The sequence below is a fragment of the Xyrauchen texanus genome, chromosome 1 (assembly GCF_025860055.1).
Source record: "Xyrauchen texanus isolate HMW12.3.18 chromosome 1, RBS_HiC_50CHRs, whole genome shotgun sequence".
NCBI lineage: Eukaryota > Metazoa > Chordata > Actinopteri > Cypriniformes > Catostomidae > Xyrauchen > Xyrauchen texanus.
This window is the reverse complement of record NC_068276.1, coordinates 16,915,021-16,941,303: the sequence shown is the minus strand read 5'-3', so window position 1 is coordinate 16,941,303 and position 26,283 is coordinate 16,915,021. Positions and strand designations below refer to the sequence as shown.

General features: G+C 37.3%; 1 protein-coding gene across 2 annotated transcripts in view; it reads left to right on the top strand.

Annotated features, from left to right (window-relative positions):
- LOC127651550 (dedicator of cytokinesis protein 11-like) overlaps positions 1-26,283 on the top strand; it is a 119,425-nt gene that overhangs the window by 83,917 nt on the left and 9,225 nt on the right. For both annotated transcript variants that reach the window (XM_052137454.1, XM_052137446.1), the window contains 13 exons: positions 121-187; positions 1,397-1,444; positions 1,645-1,787; positions 3,456-3,571; positions 3,712-3,849; positions 3,953-4,135; positions 10,239-10,352; positions 11,046-11,261; positions 13,285-13,342; positions 14,919-15,025; positions 16,377-16,499; positions 25,386-25,499; positions 26,063-26,209. In XM_052137454.1, the coding sequence (XP_051993414.1) occupies positions 121-187; positions 1,397-1,444; positions 1,645-1,787; positions 3,456-3,571; positions 3,712-3,849; positions 3,953-4,135; positions 10,239-10,352; positions 11,046-11,261; positions 13,285-13,342; positions 14,919-15,025; positions 16,377-16,499; positions 25,386-25,499; positions 26,063-26,209 (1,574 nt within the window). The remainder of the gene's footprint in view (positions 1-120; positions 188-1,396; positions 1,445-1,644; positions 1,788-3,455; positions 3,572-3,711; positions 3,850-3,952; positions 4,136-10,238; positions 10,353-11,045; positions 11,262-13,284; positions 13,343-14,918; positions 15,026-16,376; positions 16,500-25,385; positions 25,500-26,062; positions 26,210-26,283) is intronic.

Here is a 26,283-nt window from a genome sequence, read left to right as displayed (position 1 = left end):
TTTAGTGTAAAATTGCCATTATTAGTTCAGTTCTTCTTCAGAATGTCACTGTGAACAGGAAAAGGTGAGCTATGTTGCCTTAATGCTTATATTTCTTTCTTACTCAATATCTTCCTGTAGACACATTGATGGCCTACTGGTCAAAAATGATTCCACAAGACATCATGAACTTCCTCAGTCTGCTAGAGTAAGTGACTCAATGATCCAAGAATCTTGTAAGGGGGTTGGCCTTGTTTGACCTGTGTTGAATATGTCTACACTATTAGCGGTGTTGTACCATGTAGTACGTACAAAACACAGAACACAAGGGTTAAAACATAAAACACATAAAAGTGACCATTTATTTGAATCCAGAACTATTCTTAGGATAGAAATAAACTCTACATTGCAAGCGCGAAGTCCCGTTGTACATGCATAGTGTGCATTCTTGCATTACTGTGGCAGGAGCATACCCCAGTTCAACGGAACAATAAATTGACCTTCAAATGTCTGTGCCATTAAGCCGAATCTGTTATTATTTAGCTAGCTAGGTGTAAACATGTTGACAGTTTAACTAACTGTAGCTTGTCCAGCAAGATTCTTTTCAAACTGTTGCTTTGTTATGACAGTGGTTGACGCGAAAAGAAAACTCATCATTAAAGAATAAAGTGTATGGCAATGCCCACTACAACACCTCTTGCAGCAACGCTGAGAATGCAAAATGTACTTGCGTTGTTTCATGAATTGCAACCACAATGCAGTTTACAGTTTGGACCATAAAAATGCTGAAATAAAGCTTGCATAGCTAGAAGCATTTGCGATAATGTCATTATGTAGAATAAGTGTTGGGCCTTTCCAGTCTTAAAAAAATGGTTGAAAGAATTCAAGTTTGGAGAATTGCTCCCGGAAAGTACAACCTCAATTCCGAAAAGGTTGGGACAATTACAGTGGTGCAGCCGATGACCTGCATATTGGATAAATGGGGACGGTACGGCTTGCTAATCTTGACAAACTTGTGTCTTCAGTACCCAAATGCTTAATAAGTGTTATTAGAAAACAATGGTGATGTTGCTCAATGGAAACACACAACTGTCCCAACTTTTTAGGAGCCTGTTGCAATCATCTGATTTAAAATGAGTGTATATTTTCAGAAAAAATTTTTAATTTGAGGTAAAATTGCAAATAATGTGTTGTTGTAGTGCATTCAATATACAGTAGCACAGGGTGAATATAATTTACAAATGACTCCTTTTGTGTTTTTTAGCATTTTTCATACTGTCCCAACTTTTTAGGAATTGGGATTTTGCATTATAAACTTTACAAGCAATAATTCTGCTCATTTATGTTAATTTTCCTTTGTGTGCACATAGTTTTCTATCCAATAATAGACACATGTTTCTGTCTTCTTTGTTTGTAGGATCTGTATAATCCAGTTACGCTATGTGGGTAAACGAAACATCAGCCGGTATGCTTGATAGGGACTCAACAATATCATGTTTCTCATATGAGTATTAACCCCCATATTCACATTAACCACATTTGTGATCATGTCATCAAAGGCAACTTTTTACCATTCATTACCCCTGTGTTATAAAATAAGCAGTGGTATCAAGATTAGCCCTGTTGTGAACGATACTTTTCTGTTTGTGTGTTGTTATTGTTTAGAAACCAGGAGCCCTGGGTGTCAAAACTTTTCCCTTCAGACAGAAAGTCTCAGACCATGCCAGTGCTGCGTTGTCGAGGAAGCGTCATGCAGGCAAAGTTGCAGCAGTTCAGCACTATGGACACCTCACTTACCCTGAATATGGGTAATACCTGTCCCCATGTTATTTTAAAACCTTTATTCTGTGATCAATTCCATCACATTATAGAATATAAATGTCATGCTTTCCTGATGCCATACGTAAGTAACAATGTAACAAAATGTAACGGAACTTATCAAAAAGAGATTTCGAGGCCTTCCTGCTGCTAAACTGTGTATAATATAACTCAGCAAAATATAATGAAACATAAAATGTAACAAAACAAAATGTGTACACTTTCCTGCTGCTTTACATAACAAGGCTTAACAAACAATTAAGTTACAAAACTACATAAACTATGTAGTTGACAATATGACAAAACAAAATGTAGCGAAATGTTACAAAACACAATTTTTTGTCTTTCCTGCAGCTGTACATAATGAAACAAAACAAAAATATGTAACAAAAAATATATAACATACTGATATATTGTAACAATGTAACAAAACTTAGCTAAATGTAGCGAAACAAAATTGTAATCCCCCCCCCATATACATCATAATACTTGACAGACAATAATGTAACCAAACAAAACGTAAGGTAACAATGTATTCTAACAATGTAACGCAACTTTGCGCTTGATTTGTACCAAATCAATATTTTCAGGATTTTCTGTGGCTAAAATTATTCAACCAAACAAAAAGTAACGTAACAATGTAACACAACTTAGCAAAATGTAAAGAAACAAAAATGTCAGACTTTCCCATTTCTATACATAATAAAACCTCAAAAAATAAGGTAACGAAACAAAACTTAATGTAATAAAATGTAGTGAAATGAAACAAAAGTTAATAATGCAATGAAATAAAAAGTAATGTAACAAATTCTTGTAACAATGTGACATAACATACTGTAACATAACATATTACATATCATAACACACACTATGTTGTCAAAAGTTTGTGGACATTTAATTTCAAATATATGTTTTTTTTGGACCTTGATTTGTGCACAGGGTCGTTGTCATGCTGGAATAGAAAAGGGCTCTTCCCTAACTGTTGCCTCAAAATTTGAAGCATACATTGCCCTAGAATGCCATTGATTGGAGTAGCATTATGCTTCTCAGTTGGATTAATGGAGCAACCAAAATCGTTAAATGAAAGGAGATGTCCACATACTTATGGCCATATAGTGTGACATTGCTATAAATGCTCCCAATTAATTTAATAAAAAAGACAAAGTTTCGACCACTTAGGTCTTGGTCGGGCAGTGAAAAAATCTATTTACTACCTGGCGAAGACCCAAGTCATTGAAACATTGCATTTTAGCAGTGTCCCATTCTGGATGTACGCATACTACTTCTATTCATATAGTGTGGCATGTGATAACAACATATTATATACAGTTACATAACATATACAGTAACATCACATAACTTGGAAACATCACTCTTAATTACGTTGTCATCGGTCTCAGATGATCATCATAACCATGTGATTGATCATTTTGATTATGTCTTCATAAAAAAGAAACCCGTATCATAACATCTGCCCAATGTGAAATCTGATTAGTTATATTCACTCAGATACTAAATGACAAAACGCTCAGCTGCCAGACTTGATTCACTTAGATTGTCTTATATCTTGCATCTGGTCCATTTTTCCTTCAGGAAATTGTAAGACAATCCACCATTGTTTGATTAACATTGATTAATAGTGGAATCCTGTATTTCAGCTGGTGGCCCCACAGAAGCGGAGAGCAACCATCAGGCCTTGCTTGAGGGTAATATCTCGACAGAAGCTTGCCTTACAGTACTGGACATACTGTCACTCTTCACACAGAGCTTTAAGGTAATCACCAGTCCAATATTTGGGATAATAGGGGATAAATTACTGTTAGATTTGTCATTATGAAGTTTTCAACAAGTTTACGGCTGGTTGGATAAGTTGATTCTTCCATTAACTAATTGTGTGAAAATGGATCTCAACAGACTCAACTGCTGGACAATGATGGTCACAATGCTCTGCTGCAGAAGGTATTTGACACATACCTCACCTTACTGAAAGTCGGACAGTCAGAAGCAGCAATCAAACACATCTTTGCCTCTCTACGTGCCTTCGTCATCAAGGTGATTACAAAACATCTAAAGAATGACCAAAGATTTTAATTGGCTTTTTTATTAATGGACCAACATGATCGTTTATGTGTTTGTATGTCAATATATGTTTTAGTTCCAGGTGCCTCTCTTTAAAGGCCGTGTAACGCTGTGTGGTTTGCTGTGTTATGAGGTCTTGAAGTGCTGTATGTCTAAACTAAGTGTCCTACGTGGAGAGGCATCTGCCCTACTGTACCTGCTCATGAAGAGCAATTTTGATTACACCAAGAGGAAAAGCTTCCTGCGCACGCACTTACAGGTACATGATTAGGGGTTGGAATCGTAAGGAATTTTAGGATTCTGTTTCTGATTCTGGTTCCTCTGCAGTTCTTACAGTAGATTCTTTGAGTGATTTTGAGGAAACAATGATACTAATGTTGTGTTCACGTTGTGTCAGAATTACTGTAATTATGAAGAAGGCAACTCTGAGATTCTACTCGGAGCTGTTTTCATCCTGGGACCATGGAAGTTATTAATTTCTATGACAACACTCATAATGCCAAAACGGCTTTGTTGTTGATAACAGCAAAATATTTACCATTATATTAATTCATTAATTAACCTCTAGATGTTCTAGCAAATTTTTTAATAACAAAGAAAGTGCTCCAGATAACAATTGCATAATTAATAAAGATATGTGTTCACTTTAACTGTTGAGCTGCTGCCATATTGGTTCTTTTTACATGAATCACGATTGTCAAGTCGAAGCTTTCGTATAATTACGAGTTTACAACTTGTAAGTTCTACAAAGACGAGGATGCGTTTTACAAGTCGGAATCTTGCAATTATGGTAATTCCGACATGATATGAACACATCATTACTGTATATTGTATATTTTAGTTTGGGTTTCCATCTACATGTGTGAAAGAATACAGACATTCCAGAACCATTGACGGTTAATTAAAAAAGGAACCTTATTCCCAGCTCTATATACTGCTTAATGACTATACTCTTCCATGTCATCTCAGGTTTCAGCATTTATACAAATGCCTCCAACCGAAGGGGGACGTATCTTTCCACTCACTAGTCTGGTCCTGTTTTCTTTGATTGTTCATTTTCCAAGTATAATACTATAATGCCAATTATAGTATTATACTTGGAAATACCAATTTTCCAATTTTCAATTTTCCAATTTTCATAGTCGCCTAATTGGTTGCTTGTTTGAACAACTAATCGACTAGTCTGTGTAAAGGATAATTATGTAGGCTATAAATAAGCTCCATTATGTTTACGTGACCCCGATCAGGCATGTTTTGGAGGAATATATGGAGGGCTAAGCGCAGCACTTGTACATGTAACTAACAGATGTTCAACAGAAAATACAGGCTAAATAACTATAACGTATCACTGCAAAACTATGAAAGTAAAACAGGTAAGAAATAGCAAAGGCTGTAAAGTAGAGCAGCACAAAGCCGTTTATGCACATCCTGAATGCAGAATGATGCGCTTCAATGTAACCAGAGTGGTTCAGGGCGATCTTCTCTGTGCATTCAAAAGTACAGAGCTACAAGATAATGATGCGGGTACACAGCTACTGTAGTTCAGACATCAAGCAGTTTAAACCATATTTACTGCAACTATTTATTCAAGCAGTGTCAGAAAGAATCAGCAATAGACTGTAAAAGCACCTCGCAAATATGGGAAAATTACTTCTATCGGGAAGACACGCCTGCTTGAGTGAAGTTTAAGATGCCATTTATTTGATAATTGTAAAACAAGTAATGTCTCTCTCTTTGGCGTTGGCCCTGTCCGGCGGTCCGAAGAGTTGTACCCGGAACCGTCATGTCCTGCCGGAGATAGGAGGCAGGGGTGAGGAGCTCAACTGTTGGTGGTGGGGTGGTGGAGGTTGCTGTGTTAGCACACTGAAACAGCAATGTGATAGATTGTGAGCAGACTTATAAAGCAATGGCTCACATGGGATTGGCTAGGAATTACCCAGCTAATGATGTGATGATGTACAGCTGCTAGTCTTCCCGCTACAACTACGCTGCGCTTCCATTTACACCAGAGGGTATAATATCCGACAGTGATCGTCTTACTGTATTGTTTATGCGATGCTTTGATGGCTGAAACAGCAGCGGTACATAAATGGACTAAACTTAACGCATTTAAGAGAAAAAACTTCTTGCAGATGGTTTTACTGTGCTGAATTTTAAGCACAGCAAGTTATGATCACATAAAAACACTCTCCTAGAAGTAGCGTCTCTCAGTTAGTTTGAGAATTGCATCTCCCATTGAAACCATCACCACTAAAAATATTAATGTTAGCAGTCAATCCCACTAAGCGACTAATCAGTTGTTGGATGACTAGTCGATTAGTCGACCACCGTGGAAAATCCTTAAATATGACAAGTCTGTTCTTACTGGCCCACTTGTTATTTGTATTATGCTTGAGAATAACTGGCTGCCCTTATTGTCTCTTTACAAATCTGCATGAAATCAGATCTCTGAAATATCCTGTCTTTGGATAAGCACATATATTGGCCCATTATTGCCTGACTGTAGGGTTTCCTGCTTTCACAGTCTTGCACCACAGTTTCCTGTAAGGAAGCCACATTTGAATTAGACTTGTGGTTACGGACCGTGGAGTTGTGTAGCCTAGATGTGAGGACTGCTGTTGCCTAATTGTTAAAGATCTGGCCTGATATCAGAAGTGTTGCAGGTTTGGACCTTGTGATTCATAAGACAGACATGTTCACAAGCCTCTGACACAAGACCAAGTCTAAAAGTATTTTTAGGCCAAGTCTAAGTCAATTCTCAAATCCTTTTTGTAAAAAAATGTATCATTTCTGTAGGGATTTCCTCAAAAATGTGAGCAAAGGACCACACGGTTTCACTGGCAAAAACAACACAGAGCTCGCTTGTATCTAAATAGAGTCAAAATAAGTATCTTTGTAGACGTAAAGGCTTGTGTTGTTCTAATTTGAAGTCAGACTTGAGTTTCCATCTCTGCCCTAAGATCCATTTGTATAAACAATGGTGGATCCCTTTGATACAGAACATTTGAGACACACACACACACACACACACACACACACACACACACACACACACAGATGAGTCAGAGACCAAAGGTAGCTTTAAACACGTTCAACGCATTGCTCAAATGCAAAACATTAGCAGTCAGCAGTCATGTTGTGCTGTTCCTAAATAATCTAGCAATAATCAGCAGGTGGTATGTATGAAAATAGACTTCAAAGTACTGGTTGGGGTTCAAGCAAAGTTAAGCTCTCCTGACAAAATCAGTGGCACACTGTTTATTACCACAGAAAATCATCTTGACTCGTCCCTCAGTTTGTAAAAACAAACCAAATCATGTTTACAATCTATGCACTTACAATGAAAACCTATGGGTAAAGGCATTCTGAAGGGGTTAAGTGCCAAAATGTAGAGCTTGTATTTGTTTATGCACTTAAGCACAAAATGTCAGTTGAATGAGCTGCAATGCCTTGCCCCTTAGACTTCTATGCAAAGTGCATTACAATAAAAAAAAATGTTTTTACAAACTGAGGCAATAATAGCTATAAGAGACAAATCAGCTATTAGAGACAAGTCAAAATTATGCATGTTGCATGCATAATACAGCATATTATTAGAGCTGAACTTGTGTTGAACCTGTAATATTCCTTGAAATGATGCCTGATATTCTGCATTTGGCTCTCAGAGACTATCAATTCTGTTATCAACATAGGCCTGTCATATACATTCAGCACCATTTGTCAACAGTCAAATGGGATTTTGCAACTTGAATGACTAAAACAAATGTTAGTATTCCCAAAAATCCCAAAGGTCCGTAGGAATGAGGTCAGCATTGATATTGAGCAACTGGGAAATGTTGGAATAGCCTAGTTAGAAAGTCCACAGTATAATAAGAGAATGTACTTCATATGTAGTAAAGTGGACATGATCGAATTGTAATTGAATCAAATCAACAGATTGTGAATCGGACTCAAAATGGAACTCTGTATCAATGCCCTATATATTATATTATTTTATATTATTTTATATTAAATGTAATGTGTGATCTGTATTGATGTAAATGTGTGTGTGCATGTTTCTGATATTATTCTAGTTTCTTAAAGGGATAGTTCTCCCAAAAATAAAAATTATCATAATTTACCCTAATGCCATCCCACATGTGTACTTCTTTCATCTGCTGAACACAAACTAAATGTTTTAGAAGAATATCTCAGCTTTGTAGGTTCATACAATGCAAGTGAATGGTGACCAGAACTTTGTAGCTCCAAAAATCACATAAAGGAAACAAAGAAGTAATTCATAAGACATAAAACAGTGTTTTAATCTAAATCTTCAGAAGCGATATACTGTAATAGGTGTGGGAGTGAAACAGATCAATATTTAAGTGCTTTTTTTACTCTAAATCTCCACGTTTGCTTTTACATCTGAAAGTCACATGCTGTGCCTGTTTAGTTTTACTTTCACATCTGAAAGTAAAAGTTAAAGTGGAGATTTAGAGTAAAAAAGGACTTATGAACTGCTGTATGTCTAAACTAAGTGTCCTATGTGGAAAATATTGTTTCTCACCCACACCTATTTCATTGCTTCTGAAGATATGGATTTAAACACTGGAGTCCTTTGATTACTTTTCTGTTTCATTTGTGATTCTTGAGCTACAAAGGTCTGATCTCCATTCACTTGCATTGTGAGGAAGTACAGAGCTGAAATGTTCTTATAAAATCTTTGTATGTTTTCTGCAGAAGAAAGTCATACACATCTGGGATGGCATGGGGGTGAGTAAATGATGAGAGAATTTTCATTTTTAGGTGAACTATCCCTTTAAACATTTAATGTGAAGCTGATGACCAATCACTTTTTTGATTTAAATATGACTGGAGTCCCCACATACAGGGGCGGGTTTACGATTTCTGAGGCCCCAAGCATCCAACCAAGCTGGGGCCCAATTTTGAAAATGTTTGCTTATAAAATTACATAAAATGTATTTTAAATCATTTTTCATATCACCTGTCCCAACCTTGCTTCTAACATGAAGCGCTCTAAGAGCGCTGACAACAGCGTATTTGCGCTTGTACCAGAACATCATGTCACACCTCAAGCATTTGTTTGTGTAGCTTTCCTACCGAGGTGGGAGCCCCTTGACGTCCGGGGCCCCAAGCAAATGCATGGTTTGCGTGGTGGTTAAAACTTCTATTGACCACATAAATTTGTAAGGGTGGTACTGTAACTAGTATTTAATGTTGTTGAGCTCCAAATTGCGTGCTGCTGTTACAGGATTCTTAGTATTCAGACAGCATAGTTGATATTGTGTGTGTGTGTGTTGATTTGGAATCCCAAAAATTCTTCTAATGTATCACAAAATTGTGTGCATTTAACATTTCTCAGTAGTTGAAAATATAAATTCAGACAGAAGTATGCTGTATCTGAATGTCTTTGAATATGCAGAGTGGTGGTGGCGTAGTGGCTAAAGCACAGGGCTGTTAATCAAAAGATCGTTGGTTCGAACCCCACAGCCACCACCATTGTGCCCTTGAGCAAGGCACTTAACTCCAGGTTGTTCCGGGGGGATTGTCCCTGTAATAATTGCACTGTAAGTCGCTTTGGATAAAAGCGTCTGCCAAATGCATAAATGTAAATAAATGTAAAATGCACTTATCAAAAGTGACATAAGAGGTTTGCTCAATGCGCTTGAGAATGTGGAACAGTCTACATGGCCTTTTTGAAACCTCTTCATGGTGCCAGTGAGACTGGTCAAACCACATTCACTATTTTGAACTAAATACCACCATCTCACATATGTTTCAAGGAATAACTACCAAAGTCTCTTGGTATGACATTGAAAGTGTTGTGGCTTCTGCCGCCTCTGTGAAAAATCACTCTCAAAGTCTTGGGGTTTTGATGCCAGAAGATAGACTTTATTATCAGAGATAAAAAAAAGCTGAGTTGTCTGAAGAGCAACCATATCATCTGGGTTTATACCCACTTCTATACTGTTGTGGCTTCTGCCACCTCTGTAAAAAACAAATTCTCAAAGTCTTTTGGGGTTTTGATGCCAGAAGCCGAGAAAAGCTGTGTTGTCTGCAGAGCAACTACCAAGGCATGGCTAATATATTTCATACATGTCACTATTATTTATTATTTTGTTCTGTGACCCCTGTCTGTTGTTTTTAAGAAGTGGACAGGAAACCTCTGTGAAGGGGACCATATATTTTCTCTAATGTCAAAACAGGAGACTCAGTTTACCATTCAACGTTATACAAATATTCTACAAAAGCTATTTAGATCTGAATGCAAACTGCACTTGTTTTTTTGAATACCTACAGAGTTCTGTAAGAATGTTTTTCTGGAATGTTGCATTAACATTGTGTCTCTGTTTCCCCTCTAGATCATCATCGCTGTGAGCCAGCTTATAGCTGATGTGGCTCTAACAGGCAGCTCACGTTTCCAGGAGTCACTGTCCATCATCAACAACTTTGCCAACAGTGACAAAGCCATGAAGGTGCAGTAAATGATATGCAAGCAGGGGTCTGCAGTGATTTATGAGCTTATACATGAACATCATAAATGAAGCCATGAATCCTTTATTCATCAACACTTAAAATAATGAACAGGTTCCCAAAATTGCTTGCCTTTAATATCCTTGCCACTCTCTTAGTAAAGATAATATTGCTTGGAAAACTCTGGCCTTTTCAATGTAAATAATAGTTTTAATGATAAACTCAAAAGACCACATAAACACACACATGACGGACATGTCCGTAAACAATCTCTCTCTCCCGCACGACACCCTGCAGTCAACCTTTATACCTCGGAGGCTTGATTAGCCTAATACGGGACCGGGTGTGTATGATCACGACCCGGCCCCACCCCGCCCTCCACCCTGCCACACACAGTTAAATGAAGTCTTCACCAGCTTGACCAGCACCCAACCAGCCTAGACCAGCATGTGAATTGCATAATGGTTAAGCTGGTCTTTTCAAGCTATAGAAGATGATGCCATGTATAAAACATTGAACTCACTGGAGTCGTGAGCCATTCCAGCGCATTTGACTACATATTGAAATGGCAATACATGCTTGCATGTTCACATAATTGAATATGTTTTTGCAAATGAGTGACTGACCAGACTGTTTTCCATCATTTGTCTACATCTATAGTATGTGTTTGTGCACTTTTATCTATGTCTCCCCAGACCACAACATTTCCCTCCGAAGTGAAGGGCCTCACGATGAGGATTCGCACCGTTCTCATGGCCACTGCTCAGATGCGAGAGCACGAAAAAGACCCTGAAATGCTGCTGGACCTTCAGTACAGTCTCGCCCAGTCGTACGCCAGCACTCCAGAGCTCAGACGCACCTGGCTGGACAGCATGGCTCGAGCACACAGCAAGAATGGAGACTTTTCTGAGGTACATCTCAAAAGTATTATTTTGAAATCATTTATATACTAATGTGGAATATGCTGGTTTCTAAACTTTAACAGTATACAAGGCTGCATTATTTCATTACTTGAGGTGCAGCAAAGAGAATCCATATATGTGTATGTCTTTGTTCACATTCCCAATTTGTGCATAGCAGAAATAAGCATGACTTTTCCACTTTGAGGCTGAATGAGTGTGTGGGGGTGCTTAATGGGAATTTTCAGAGAACATGCTTATAATTTGTTTTCAAATGTTTATCATAGAAAAAAGAGAGTACGCACATCCAAAATTTCTCCAACAGGTGCTAGATAAAAGTAAAAGGTTTGAAAATAAAATGAGGAATATCCGCACACTGTTTTACTCTTCCCTTTTATTGATAAAAAAAAAAACAACAACAGCAACGTTTCGATCAGAGAGACGAAGATCTCAAATAATGACAATTATGAGTTCATCTCAACAACCAAGAACCAACTGAAAATGCATCTGTTTCGTGAGCACATAACCAATCCACACTAATCGCATGTACTAGAATAGTATTTTCGTTTTTTAAGAAAACAAATTATTTTTAATCTGTACTAGTTTATATACTGTTCCAGCTACTCTAAGAACTTGGCAGTGCAATACTGCAGATGCTGTTGACATTTGTTTGACAAATTCCTTGCTATGCTCCTCATTTGTAAGTCGCTTTGGATAAAAAAGTCAACTGACCATATCTTAGATACCCATTCTAACCAATGTAGTTAAATCTTTGAGTGGGATATATAGCGGCTATTGCATAAGTATATTTTTCTCTCTCCTGTTTAAATTAGGGAATGAGTGAAGCTGGTTTACTCCCCTTAATCTGTCTCCCCTCTTCTCTCTGTTGGTGTCTTTACTGACAATATTTCTCTAATGTAGTGACCCACACTACAATGACAACCACTACAATGATTAAAAGTCCTTCTTAATAATGTTTTTTCTTTTTACATTTAAAGATAGAATGGAACTCTACGGAAGCAAAATGTTAACAATTTCAATTGCAGATTTACAATTATATTTATTTGTACTAGTAAAGTTTGCAAATGATCTATTATTCATTCAAAAAACTAAATTTGAAATGACCATTTTCAGGCATTCTAGGGTGCATTATAAGGGCACAATATATTTTGCAAGACTCATAATCTCGTAATCTATGGGGCAACATGCCAAAAACATCATCTGTTCTTGATAAATGTTTCCTGCAGATGGACTAGATAAATCTGAGTCAGATTATTTTTATCTCTCTCTCTCTTTCTGTTTGTATTGGGCAGCAGATTCGGGCAATTCTAAACAATTAAAATAAAAATTGTTAAAAAACTGCAACTCGTAAATGATTTATATTCAGGGCGATATTTAATGACATGCTCTGCCCCTTGGAAATCACCTGGTGTTAGTGTTCAAATAATCCTTTAAACTGTCTTCTTAATAGCACCTATAACTCTCTCTCATGCATGACTGAATTCTGGTCAAACATAGATCATCGGACAATTTTTATGCTGGTTTACCTTTACTGTTTACTTGACCATTAATTAGTTAAGAGGTTGGTTTAATTTATTTTGTAGCCTTCTGCATACAGTATTGAAATAAGCCATCGGATTACAATCTTGGAAAATCCCTCCATACAGTTTAAACCCCTCATAATGGAAACAAATAAGGAGCTGAATCAGAGCAAAGGTCATTTCCTGAAAGGCGTTCTCCAGTATTTCCATTCTGTGCATGGAATGCTTACAAGACAGGGTGGGATTATATATCAGCACCGTCTAAACCGAAACTTTATAATGGACATTTCCTTTTCCTTGCTTTTTGATCCTTTACTGGTTTGGAAAACAAGAAAAGCTGTTTCATTGATGAGCTACATGTGGTTCATTATGTATTAGATGTTTGTTTTGATGTGTGTCTTTGAATTTGACAACTTGCCACCCAACAGCATTCATTATATTAGTGGTTTGAGCCTTATTTTCTCTGGTATTTCTTTGCCCTTATATTTCCACAGGCTGCTATGTGTAATGTTCACGTTGCTGCATTAGTGGCAGAGTACTTGCACAGGAAAAGTAAGTTAACAAATTTTGATTCTTTTGTTAGATTTCTGTTCACTAAAAGGTTCAAATGAGCCTCTGGGATATAATTATATTTTACACTGTAATGCTAAAATGAAAATGAAAATGTGTGTCTACTCTCAATTCAATGGCAAGAACAGCATTCATTCTCTTCATTTTCATATGTAAACAGGCAAACCGATAAACAATACATTCTCACGTAATTTCCCTCATTTATCACATGTAAATAAGGCACCTGCTTGGGACAAACACTTCACTGTACTTGTTCAAATTTCCAGTGTCGTTGTGCATGCAAATGCAATGCAAACTCAAACAAAATGTCCTAAGTTGTTGAGCTGTTGTTGATCATTAACTCTTGTATGTTTCATTTAAATGAACATGCACTAGCAGAGCACACTTTACCAAACTTAAAAACAACATTTTAGAAATGTTTAAGTTTGTGTCAAATTGGACAGATTTTTCAGCAATTACATTTTTTGGCTCATTAGAAAGTACTGCTGTATGGTTTCATTTTATGGTCCATATACTGTAACCATACTGTAATATGGTTCCTATGTGGAATGGCAACAGTGATGCAGTTTCATTTTATTACTATTTTCATATGAGGCATTTATAATACTGCATTTCATTCATTGTTTTTATTTGGAAGTGATGCTTAAAGGTATAATTCAGCCAAATTTGAAAATTCTCTCATCATTTACGCACCCTCATGCCATCCCAGATGTGTATGACTTTCTTTCTTCACCAGAACACAAATTAACATTTTACAATAATATTTTAGCTCTGTAGGTTCATACAGTGCAAGTGAATGGGTGCCAAAAATGTTTACACTCCAAAAATCACAAAGGCATCATGAAAGTAATCCATACGTCTCCAGCGTTTTAATTAATATCTTCTGAAGTGATATGACAGGTGTGGATGAGAAACAGATCAATATTTAAGTCAATTTCTGCTTGAAATTCTTCTTCCTGCTCCGTAGAAGAAGAAGAATGTTAAAGTGGAGATTGACTGAGCAGGGAGGAGAATTTAAGGTAAAAATTTACTTAAATATTGATCTGTTTCTCACCCACCCCCATCATATCACTTCTGAAGACATGGATTAAACTAATGGAGACTTATGGATCACTTTTATGCTGTGTGATTTTTGTAGTGTCAAAGTTCTGGTCACCATTCACTTGATTTGTATGGACCTACAGAGCTCAAATTTTCTTCTAAATATCTTAATTTGTGTTTTGCTGAAGAAAGAAAGTCACAAACATCTGGTATGAGTTTGAGTAAATGATGAAACATTTTCATTTTTGGGTGAACTGTTCCTTTTAGAAAGATTAGTTACAGCCCAAAACTTAACCATTAGACTCACATATCTCACATGTCTTATCTAAGTCACCAAGTAAACCACTGCCATTGGTGCTCCTTAAAAACAAAATAGCTGTGTGATGCTCCTTCAGCCTTTAACTACCATAACACCATGTATCATAACCACTTATATCATTTTGATTATTACGTGTTGTAGACTTAAGGGTTTCTATTGTGTTTGTTGTGGTATTATTCTGCTATGATATTGTTTCAGAGCTGTTCCCAAGTGGACTAGCAGCATTTAAGAGAATCACCCTGAACATTGATGAAGAGGCAGCCATGAAAGAAGATGTCGGGATGCAAGATGTGTACTACACAGAGGTAAATACACACAGGGGAAATTTATCAATATTGAAATTAGACTGATAGCACAAACCATTTTTACCCGGATTTTCGCTAGCATGATTATGAATCTCATAAAAGACAATGGGCCCTATTTTCAGAGCGCCAGCGTTAAGTGCCGCGCAATGCCTTAAGTGCAAAGTCAATGGGCATGGCCATGAGGTTATGATATTTTCGTTCAAGCATGTGCTAAGTCTTGCCGCAAGTGGGTTTGGAAAAATAGTGCAACACGTTAATGAGCTGGGCCAAGTGTAATTTATTTCTGAGGTTCTTCTTTGGTTATTGCACCATCTGCGTCCTATTATATAGTTAATTCCCTCAAGCACCAGCGATATAAAAAAAGACAGCACATTCATAAGATTTTGGTAGTGTAAATGATCTCTATGTAATGAATTAGAAGAATAGAAATACTGTATGGACTTATGTTATTTTGTGCAATAACTGCATGCTTGTTGAATGCCTGGCATATTTTTGTGACAGAGACATGCTACTTTTATATCCTTAGAAAATGAGATTCTCGTCAGGATTTGGATGTATGCTCCATTAAATTATAGGGAATTCATGTATTAACATTTTTGTATACTGACACACAAATCATTTCTTGTATTAACAGTGATTGCATCGGCATGAATTTTAACAATTAAATTAATTTATTAATTTATACCTTTCAAAAGAAACAAAAATATTATCAAATGAACAAAATGCTTAAAAAAAATTATAATGTACCCAATCCAAACATTTTATCCTCTCCAACATTTTTCACAGGCACCTTTTTCACTGACTTAAAAATCACCCTAAGACAACGGGTGGAAAAATAGCAATCCAAATTAGATCATAAATACAACTGTAAATATAATCATAATAATAATTGAAAAATAAACAATTACCTAAAGATAGATAAACACCTATCTAAAAAAATATATTTATGAGATAGCTACAACTCTGATCGTCAGGGACATAATTTGATGTTCCACAATATTTTCGTTTGGATATGACCTTTATTAACACCTGCTGGGGGAATCTGCAAACTGTAAAAGTAGGAACTGAATTTAGACTTTGTGCTGAAATAGACCTGCTTTTGAAACATTTCTCAGGAAAATAGCAAATTGAACTTTGCACCACTTCATTACCATACAATACACCCACAGTGTGTGCGTATACTCACACAGATAGCCCAAACACTCTCATCCACAGCCACTTGCTCTTTGCGCTGAATTGTACTCAGAATTAGCGCTCTCACGAAAATTGGTTAAGACGTAGCACACTCAAATAGAGAACAATGTTGTGCACATGTTTGATGAAAATGTCAAATGTAATATTTGTATGACAGGATATCCTCGTGGAACAGTTGGAGGTGTGTGTTGAGAGTCTGTGGAAAGCTGAAAGGTTTGAGCTCATAACACACATCGCCAGACTCATCATTCCCGTTTATGAGAAACGACATGAGTTCGAGGTAAGAAAAAAAAGATTTCTGTAAAGATTGCAAGTGCCTTTGTGGAAAGTGAAAATCCTCTCATCATTTACTAACCCCCATGCCATCCCAGATGTATATGACATTCTTTATTCTGCAGAACACTAATGAAGATTTTTAGAAGAATATTTCAGCTCTGTTGGTTTACATAAAGGCAGCATAAAGTAATCCATATGACTCAAGTGGTAAAATCCATGTCTTCATAAGTGATATGATAGGTGTGAGTGTAAAACAGGTCTATTTTGAAGTCATTTTCTTTTACTATAAATCCACTTTTAAAGAGACTCCAGCCAGGTCTCCTAAGCAACCAAATTGGCCGTTTGGTAAGGAGGGTAGAGTCACATGGGGTAACCTCCTCATATATAATATGGTTCGCTCTCGGTGGGTTTCAGAGCTGATTTAAGAAATGTGCTCATTTTGTGGAAGTGGGGGTTGCCCAACTCTTAATGTTTCACAATGCTGTCACAAAAGAGCATAGTTCCTGTAATCATTCATTTTAAGGATTTTTAGAAGTTTTAACTTCTTAGAAATGGTTGTTGGTTACTTGTCTAGAGTGCTTTGAGGCACCTGAGGCACTCATGGTTTTTCACTAGACAGAAACTCCTTACTTACAAACGAAATTCTTAGAAATCACATGTGCGCAATAAGGTTAAATGGAGTATCACTCTCATCACAGAAAACATTGTATAATCTCCTAAAGAGTGCACAAATCAGATGTGTTTAATGTCAATCATTTCTCTGACACAGCAATGAGATTAAATAGAGAGCAATGGAGAGACGTTAGCTTAAGTCTCTTGCTCCTCAGTCTCCAATCAAAAGTCAGATTTCAATACTTTCATATATCTCATGACATTTTTCCAAGACCAATTTACCTGAGGTATGCTATGAGAAACATCAGAAGCAAAGGTGATACTTCAATGAAACATAACTGAGATGCATCAGATGCAATTTAGTTTGTAAGTAATGAGCATTCCTCAGTCTCCAAAGCAATGGAGTCGTCGCTTCTGAGCAATAATAATTTCCTATGTCTTTTATTTACACTTGTTCCTCTGAGAGTTTTAAATTCTCATGTTCTTTTATTCTTTATGGTACAGGAATCCCAAACCATGTCTATAGTTGTGTGGACAGTGAAGACATGTTATTTTACTCTCTATCTTAGCTAACATTGAAAATATTATGAATGTCCAGTTTCCAGTAGTGTCAAATGATACACAGAAATATTCCCCTTCCCTCTGTAACCATAACTACATCACTCAATGTTTAGAAAACAATTCACAAAGAAAAAAAGACATGACAGATCTCTTCTTTATGGAAACCTTCCCATTGTGCCAACACCGCAGTCTGGCCTCTGTTTAAAGCAGTTGCCACTTATAAAGCTCCAACAGACATGCTAGAAGAATTAAAAGATGGTAGCTTCCTGGTAACCTTTGTTTCTATAGTTGTGGTTAAAAACATGGTTGTTGAAACCCTAATATCTGGTGGTAATTCTAGTACAGTATAATACCCTAGGATAAAACCCTTTTGTGATTTGTATTATACATTTATTTCCTAAGCAACAAAGAAATAAGAACACAAAATGATGATCACTCCAAAATGAGTAGTGCACACATACAGATAAATACAGAAAAAACACCGTCATGAGGTGTAATAGCAAGCCCCTTGCTTTTGATGATAGAGGTCCCTGGTTTAAACCTGCAAGTAAGAACATACAAGTAAAACAATTATAAAACAAATTCAACCAAGCAAATTGCATTTGCATATTAGTGGATGTCTAGGTATCGGAAACTGGGAAACGCATTTGGTTGCCTTGTATTTTGTGATTTTCCTGGATTGGAGGCAGCTGTGTGCGGGGGAACAGAAAACAGTGCTGCTCTAGTTGAATGTGTCACTTATTCCTCAGCTAACTAGAAAGAAGCGCAATGCTTATCGTAATGTATTTGGAGCATATAGTGAAGTGGAATGGATTGAGAGGCAAATAACCAATCTATACTGTAAATATCATATAATTGGCGGTCAAAAGTTTGCAATAATGTACAGATTTTGCTGTTTTAGAAGGAAATTGGTACTTTTATTCACCAAAGTGGCATTCAACTGATCACAAAGTATAGTCAGGACATTGCTGATGTAAAAAACAGCCCCATTTCCAGCAGCATCACTCCAACACCTTATCCTCGAGTAATCATGCTAAATTGCCAATTTGGTACTAGAAAATCACTTGCCATTATATCAAACACAGCTGAAAGATATTTGGTTCGTAAAATGAAGCTTATCATCATATTTGTGTTTGTTTTTGAGTTGCCACTGTATGCAATAGACTGGCATGTCTTACGGTCAATATTAGGTAACAAATGGCAAAAAACAAACCGCTTTCTCTAGAAACTCTTCAGTCAATAGTTGTTTTGAGGAATGAAGGCTATCCAATGCTTGAAATTGACAAAAACTGAAGATTTCATACAAAGGTGTACACTACAGTCTTCAGAGTCAAAGGACAACTGTCTCTAACAAGGACAGAAAGAGATGTGGAAGACCAGATGTACAACTAAACAAGAGGATATGTACATCAGAGTCTCTAGTTTGAGAAATAGACACCTCACATGTCCTCAGCTGACAGCTTCATTGAATTCTACCCGCTCAACACCAGTTTCAACAGTGAGGAGAAGACTCAGGGGGGCAGGACTTCTGAGAAGAATTGCAAAGAAAAGCCATATATGTATATATATGTATCTGAAAGTATATGTATCTGTCTATATATACACTACCATTCAAATGTTTAGGGTCACTTACTCATTCTTTATTTTATTTTATTTTTTATATATATTGTTTTCCCCATTTTAGAATAAGAGTAAAGTCATCACATCTATGGAATAATAGAAATAGAAATATGGGAATTGTTTTGTGACAAAAAATCTTTTTACATTTATGAAAACTGTGTTATATCTGTGTTTAGCATCTTCAAAGTGGCCACACTTTGCCTAGATTTTGCAGACATGTACTCTTGACATTTTCTCAACCAACTTCTTGAGGAATCACCCTGGGAGGATTTTTAAAAAGTATTGAAGGAGTTCCCATCTATGTTTGGCACTTATTGGCTGCTTTTCTTAATTATTTGGTCCAAGTCATCAATTTTTGTTTTGTAATTAAATTAACATGTTGGCACAATTATATTTTTGTCTACAAAACTAATTTCAAACATTCAAGCATACACCTTCAGATCAAAAGATTTTTAAGATCATGAGAAACATTTCAGGCAAGTGACTCCAAACTTCTGAATGGCAGTGTGTATATATATATATACACTCACCTAAAGGATTATTAGGAACACCATACTAATACTGTGTTTGACCCCCTTTTGCCTTCAGAACTGCCTTAATTCTACGTGGCATTGATTCAACAAGGTGCTGAAAGCATTCTTTAGAAATGTTGGCCCATATTGATAGGATAGCATCTTGCAGTTGATGTAGATTTGTGGGATGCAAATCCAGGGCATGAAGCTCCCGTTCCACCACATCCCAAAGATGCTCTATTGGGTTGAGATCTGGTGACTGTGGGGGCCATTTTAGTACAGTGAACTCATTGTCATGTTCAAGAAACCAATTTGAAATGATTCGAGCTTTGTGACATGGTGCATTATCCTGCTGGAAGTAGCCATCAGAGGATGGGTACATGGTGGCCATAAAGGGATGGACATGGTCAGAAACAATGCTCAGGTAGGCCGTGGCATTTAAACGATGCCCAATTGACACTAAGGGGCCTAAAGTGTGTCAAGCAAACATCCCTCACACCATTACACCACCACCAGCCTGCACAGTGGTAACAAGTCATGATGGATCCATGTTCTCATTCTGTTTACGCCAAATTCTGACTCTACCATCTGAATGTCTCAACAGAAATCGAGACTCATCAGACCAGGCAACATTTTTCCAGTCTTGAACTGTCCAATTTTGGTGAGCTCTTGCAAATTGTAGCCTCTTTTTCCTATTTGTAGTGGAGATGAGTGGTACCCGGTGGGGTCTTCTGCTGTTGTAGCCCATCCACCTCAAGGTTGTGCGTGTTGTGGCTTCACAAATGCTTTGCTGCATACCTCGGTTGTAACGAGTGGTTATTTCAGGCAAAGTTGCTCTTCTATCAGCTTGAATCAGTCGGCCCATTCTCCTCTGACCTCTAGCATCAACAAGGCATTTTCTCCCACAGGACTGCCGCATACTGGATGTTTTTCCTTTTCACACCATTCTTTGTAAACCCTAGAAATGGTTGTGCGTGAAAATCCCAGTAACTGAGCAGATTGTGAAATACTCAGACCGGCCCGTCTGGCACCAACAACCATGCCACGCTCAAAATTGCTTAAATCACCTATCTTTCCCATTCTGACATTCAGTTTGGAGTTCAGGAGATTGTCTTGACCAGGACTACACCCCTAAATGCATTGAAGCAACTGCCATGTGATTGGTTGATTAGATAATTGCATTAATGAGAAATTGAACAGGTGTTCCTAATAATACTTTAGGTGAGTGTATATATATATATATATATTCCTGAATTTAAGGTGCGAGAATGCCGTTCCCCATTGTTCTGGCCCAAAAAACATTAGAGTTAAAGGCTGAGATCCCAGTTTGGCCTTAACCTAACTGTAAGTGTCCTGAAAACAAATTTGATGTAAAAAGCACATTTTCCGAAGTAACCAAATCATTTAGTGTTGCTTCTATTAGTCTTTCGTATCATGTGTCAGCATGCATACTTGGCTGGGCTCAAATAGCTTCAGAAGTCCATCACTCGATCAGATGAGCTACCGTGGAAGCAAATCACATTGGAATAAGAGTGTATATGTAGGTTAATCTGTAAAACAAGACTGTAAAATTAATAATTTTTTATATCAGTTTTCAAAACAAAAAGTGTTTTGATATCATAACTTAGCAGTGTGTGAGTATTAGTGTGAAATATAAGAGTTTATTAAGTCATAATCAGCCGTTGAACTTGTGACTAGTGTGAAAGTGATTAAAACGCACAGCTGTTGTAGCGCCTCTAGTGAAACTGCAGTGAAATGTAGAAAGCGGCACTTAAAACTCAGTTTGGAAAAATATATTTATAGTTATGTTTATTCTATGAAACTAGGTTTTTAAAAATAATTATTTAAAAATAAATAATAATTGTATTTAGAACCCCATTGAGCAAGGCGAAAGTGACTGTGGCAAGGAACACAAAAATCCATACTCCCAAAACTAGACTCACTGTGGGGGCCAGTTCCCCTCTGGCTAATATCATGAATATAATGCCAATATTACTTATGTATAGTGCAATTCATGCTTTAAAATTAGTAAACTAAGTGTTAAGGCACCGGCTGTATTTAGTAATCACTCAAAGACACATTGCAGTGGAGTCCAACACCAAGCAGGAACGGAGTTGATCTGGCCGGCTCTGGAATCCTGAGGTTGAGCCAGGAAAACAAATTGAATAATATTAGCGTATATGCCATTACGTTTTTTGCAGAGTTATAGATTATAATAAATGTTTCTGGTTCCGGCAGACCTAACTAAAGCAGCCTAATTGTGATTTGACGGATGCCTGGCTAAATAGATGAAACATATACACAAACGACATGATGGTTATTAACATTCCCACAAAAATATCCATTTAAAGGTCAGACCTACTTCATGAGTCGCACGTGCTCCCCTCATTTGTCCATGGTGCATGGGGCGGCGGTTTCCTCGGCGGTCTGTCTCCCCAGTGCCTTTGTATATGTGAGGGGAAAGCGGTCCAGCATCTTCAATCCCCCCTTGTGACATCAAAGTCGCACTGGGTGTCTGGGGGTGCGCGTCCTGCACGCATCTATTTCAGCCAGAACCCTCCCCGCTCTGCTCCTGGATCTGTGAGGACGCCAGTGTGTGCCTACATGGAGAATAGAAGCCGACTCCCTGAGAAGAGGCGCACTCTACATTTATTTGGCAGCGTTAACGAGGCCAACACACATTAGGTGTGCCTCGTTCCACCCCACTGCCCAAACGAGGCTTATTAATTATGCGCCTCTTCTCGATTTTGCAGAAAAACATTGTATTTTATGCATTTTTTCTCGCCAATTTGGAATGCCCCATGCCCTCTAAGTAAGTGTTTCCCAAACTTTTTTCTGCCACAGCACACTTTTTACGACTAAAAAAATTGTACGGCACGCCACTATCCCACAAAGGCTAACCATCGTCAATATTCTTCCTTTTCAAGAACTTGTCCATGTTTTCTGTCTGTCTTAGTAGCGTGTTTACTTGTAATGCTTGAAATTCCTTACATACGTGTGTTAGACTTTCTCATCATCCGTAATTTTTATGGAAAGGGTCGGAAAAATTCCCTTAATCTATTACCCTTCATTTCCATTTTCATATTTTATTGATAATAAGACATTTAATAGCTTTTATTTTCGTTCACATTTACATTTTTAATCATGATCTTACAGGATGAGCGTATAGAAGATTATGCATTTATTTATTTATGAAGAGAACAGATGAACAACAGAGACACGAAGCAGAATGTATTACTTGTAAAGCTGCACTTGTGTCAGTTGCTAATAAAGGTGCAAGTGATTTAGAAGCACACGTTAGCTCTGAGATGCATAAAGGGTCATAATAGAGTATATTTTTCACTGTATTAAAGTTTGCATTCATAGTAGCACTTTTTTTTAACCCTGTTATAAATGGTCTGCATGGGGTGTGCTAGTCCACTTATGCTAGTAATCAGCAACTGACTGACCTAGATGTCTATATAAGAGTAAACTAATGTTACACCAAAATAAATTGTTTTACTGTTTAATGAACAATCAGGAAATTAGCTATTTTTGAGGTACACATGTACTTTAGTGTTTCCCATTAATTGACCAGACTCTGGCTGCCCGCCACAGCATCATTTGCCCCGCCACGCTCTCATAATGAACCAAAAACTTTTTTACACTTCTCATCTAAAATAATTTTGCACTTCTCAGTCTCATAATAACATCAAATAAAAGGTTGTGTTTTGCACTCTATTTCTCTCCCACACCAGTCAGCTCCTCACCCGCTGCTGTAAACTCACACGCTCACACACTCGCAGATATTTGCACTGAGTATTCCTGGATCCGTCTAATGTTATTTGGTTGAGGAGGTAATCTTTGAGGTAATTAACGTTAACTAACATTAAATGTATCCACTGCATTTATACACTACTCCACACACAATTTATCATCATCAGTGTACAAGAGCAAACAAATAATATTATTGCCGAAGTTGCAATCATGATGATTAACGTAAATTAACGTTAGTGTTAATTGGTATAACATTACACTACTTATGGCTTCACTAGCTAGCTATCGTTAGCAGTCTGTGGTAACATTAAATGATAAAAACCTGAAACTGACATTCCTAGTTTTTACCCTGCTTTTCAGAATGAGGAAACAAAAGTCTTTAGATGTCAAACCCCAGATGAGGAAGAGACATGGTGTCTAAGTTAAATGAGGCCCTGTGAGAGATTTGTTAGCACCACAGACTCTAGCTCTGTGTGAAAATTGTGGGTCGGGTAGTGTCAATCCAGCTAATTTTAGCCAATCGCTTTTGGCTAGGCAGGCCTTGGCTCTGTCAATTAAACCCTGGCTGGGGGTGAAGAGCATCATGTATATGGCTTCCCCATTGGGGGCGCTGTTTCTCACAATTCAAGTTATTTCAAAGTTGCCTACTGCAGCTTTAAGAGCACAAAATTGTTTACAAGAGCACAACACAATTCTCTTAATTTTGCTCTCAATGTGTACCAGATGGAAGTATTTAACTTCCCCAAATCCCCCTACAAGATCGGAGGTCCACCCCCCATACTCTCACAAACTCCTGTGGGAATCACTGTACTTCCATTGTAAGTAAGGTGCCAGAGTGCAGAAAAAAAAACAGGCGCACTCTACATTTATTTAAGGTAGAGCGTGTTTATTTTAAATATATGTGGTTTCACCTAAAGCCACACCCACTTTAATGGGGCCGGGCTAAGCCACAAACCTCCTCAAGTCCTAGAAACGCCCCTGAACAGAACTCAAAACTCAGAACTTGACTGAAACTGTGTGCTTGCCTGAGTGTAATCAAACGCATCAAGGGAGACAATTGTCATTAGATTTTGCATCTTTGCCTCAGACAGACGACTCCTCGTGGCGGTTTTAATTTGGTTCCACATGACAAGAGTTGCAGAAAGCATCACAGAGGGGCGATTTTACAAGTTTGCCACGAAAAAAATGGGAGGTGTGCACAATAAACATTGAAAACATAATATAAAGTGGGACTAGCCTAATTTTCATAGAAAGCAGGCATTTTTGCACTGAAAACAATGACAATAACTTATATTTAGGCTCATTTTTTGCAAGTGCTTAGTGATTTAGTCGCAGATTTTTGAGTAGATATACCGCAGGCAAAAGCCAAGCCGGAGCTGTGGCCTAGCGGTTAGCATATGTGCTCTGACCAGTGTTGGTAGTATTGGATTACATGTAATCTATTTACATAAACAGATTGCAAAAAGTACTTGTTTTGTTTGATTAACATTATTTACATTTTTATTTATGTAATCAGATTACAGTTACTTTTTATGAATAAAAGGATTACTTCTCGAGGACATTTCCTTATCCGTTTTTGTCATCACCCAGTCTCGTTCTCCCATCATTTCTGTCTGTACTGTCTCCTATCATTAATTGTGTCAAAAAGGCCAAAAAGATCATGTGTAAAAAAGAAGTTTACATGCAATTTAAAAAAGTTGACACACAGAGCATTTACAGTGTGGAAATACAGCACAGATCCATGCATGCACAACTACAAGCTACAAATTACAACCACGCATACACACACACTCTCAGATAAATGATTTCTTTCTTTCTTTCTGCTGTAGAAACTGAGGCGGTTGTATGACACGCTGCAGCGAGCATACGCTAAAATAATAGAAGTAATGCAGTCTGGCCGACGTCTGCTAGGGACTCACTATAGAGTTGCCTTATATGGACAGGTGGGTTCAAAAGATAAGATACCAAAAGTCTGTTCTTGCAGTGTTTTTTGTCTCATTTGTTGTGACCACTTCCTAAATTTACTTCTTTCTGTGCTAACCATTGATGTTGTCTTGTATATTTTAGCCACCTTTAAGTTTGACTTTTGAGAAAGATGTCTATTTTCTGATCTTATGAAAAATGTATGAAAAAGTATGTCTGCCAAATATTCAAAAATGGGGTTGAACTTATCTGAATAATCAATGTCTATGGTGGTTATGGCCCTTCTAAAGTGAATTGATAATTGATAAACTGCCCACAAAAATATGTGTTAACTTGAAAATCTAGACATTGTGCAGTTCTTGTTGTCATGCTAATTTTGAACTTACTGAACCTTACTAAATTGGTTTGCACCAACAAAAGTATCTTAAGTGTCAGATAAGGTTGAAATCCCCCTTTAAAGGTAACAACTGCATAGTTTCTCTTTTTACAGTGATCAGTTATATAGCAATAGTCACATCTAGCACAAAGTCTTTTGTAAAACATCGATTGTTTTATAGATCTGGTTCGTTTTTTTCTTTTTCAGGGCTTCTTTGAAGAGGAGGACGGAAAAGTATACATCTACAAAGAGCCAAAGCTCACAGGTCTGTCTGAAATTTCCCTTCGCCTCATTAACCTCTACGGAGAAAAGTTTGGTGCAGAGAACGTCAAAATCATCCAAGATTCCAACAAAGTAAGCAGTCTTTGTGCAGGTTCCTGTATTGTGGTGCACTGATCATAAAGTGTGCATGTGGGTCTCTGTCCAGG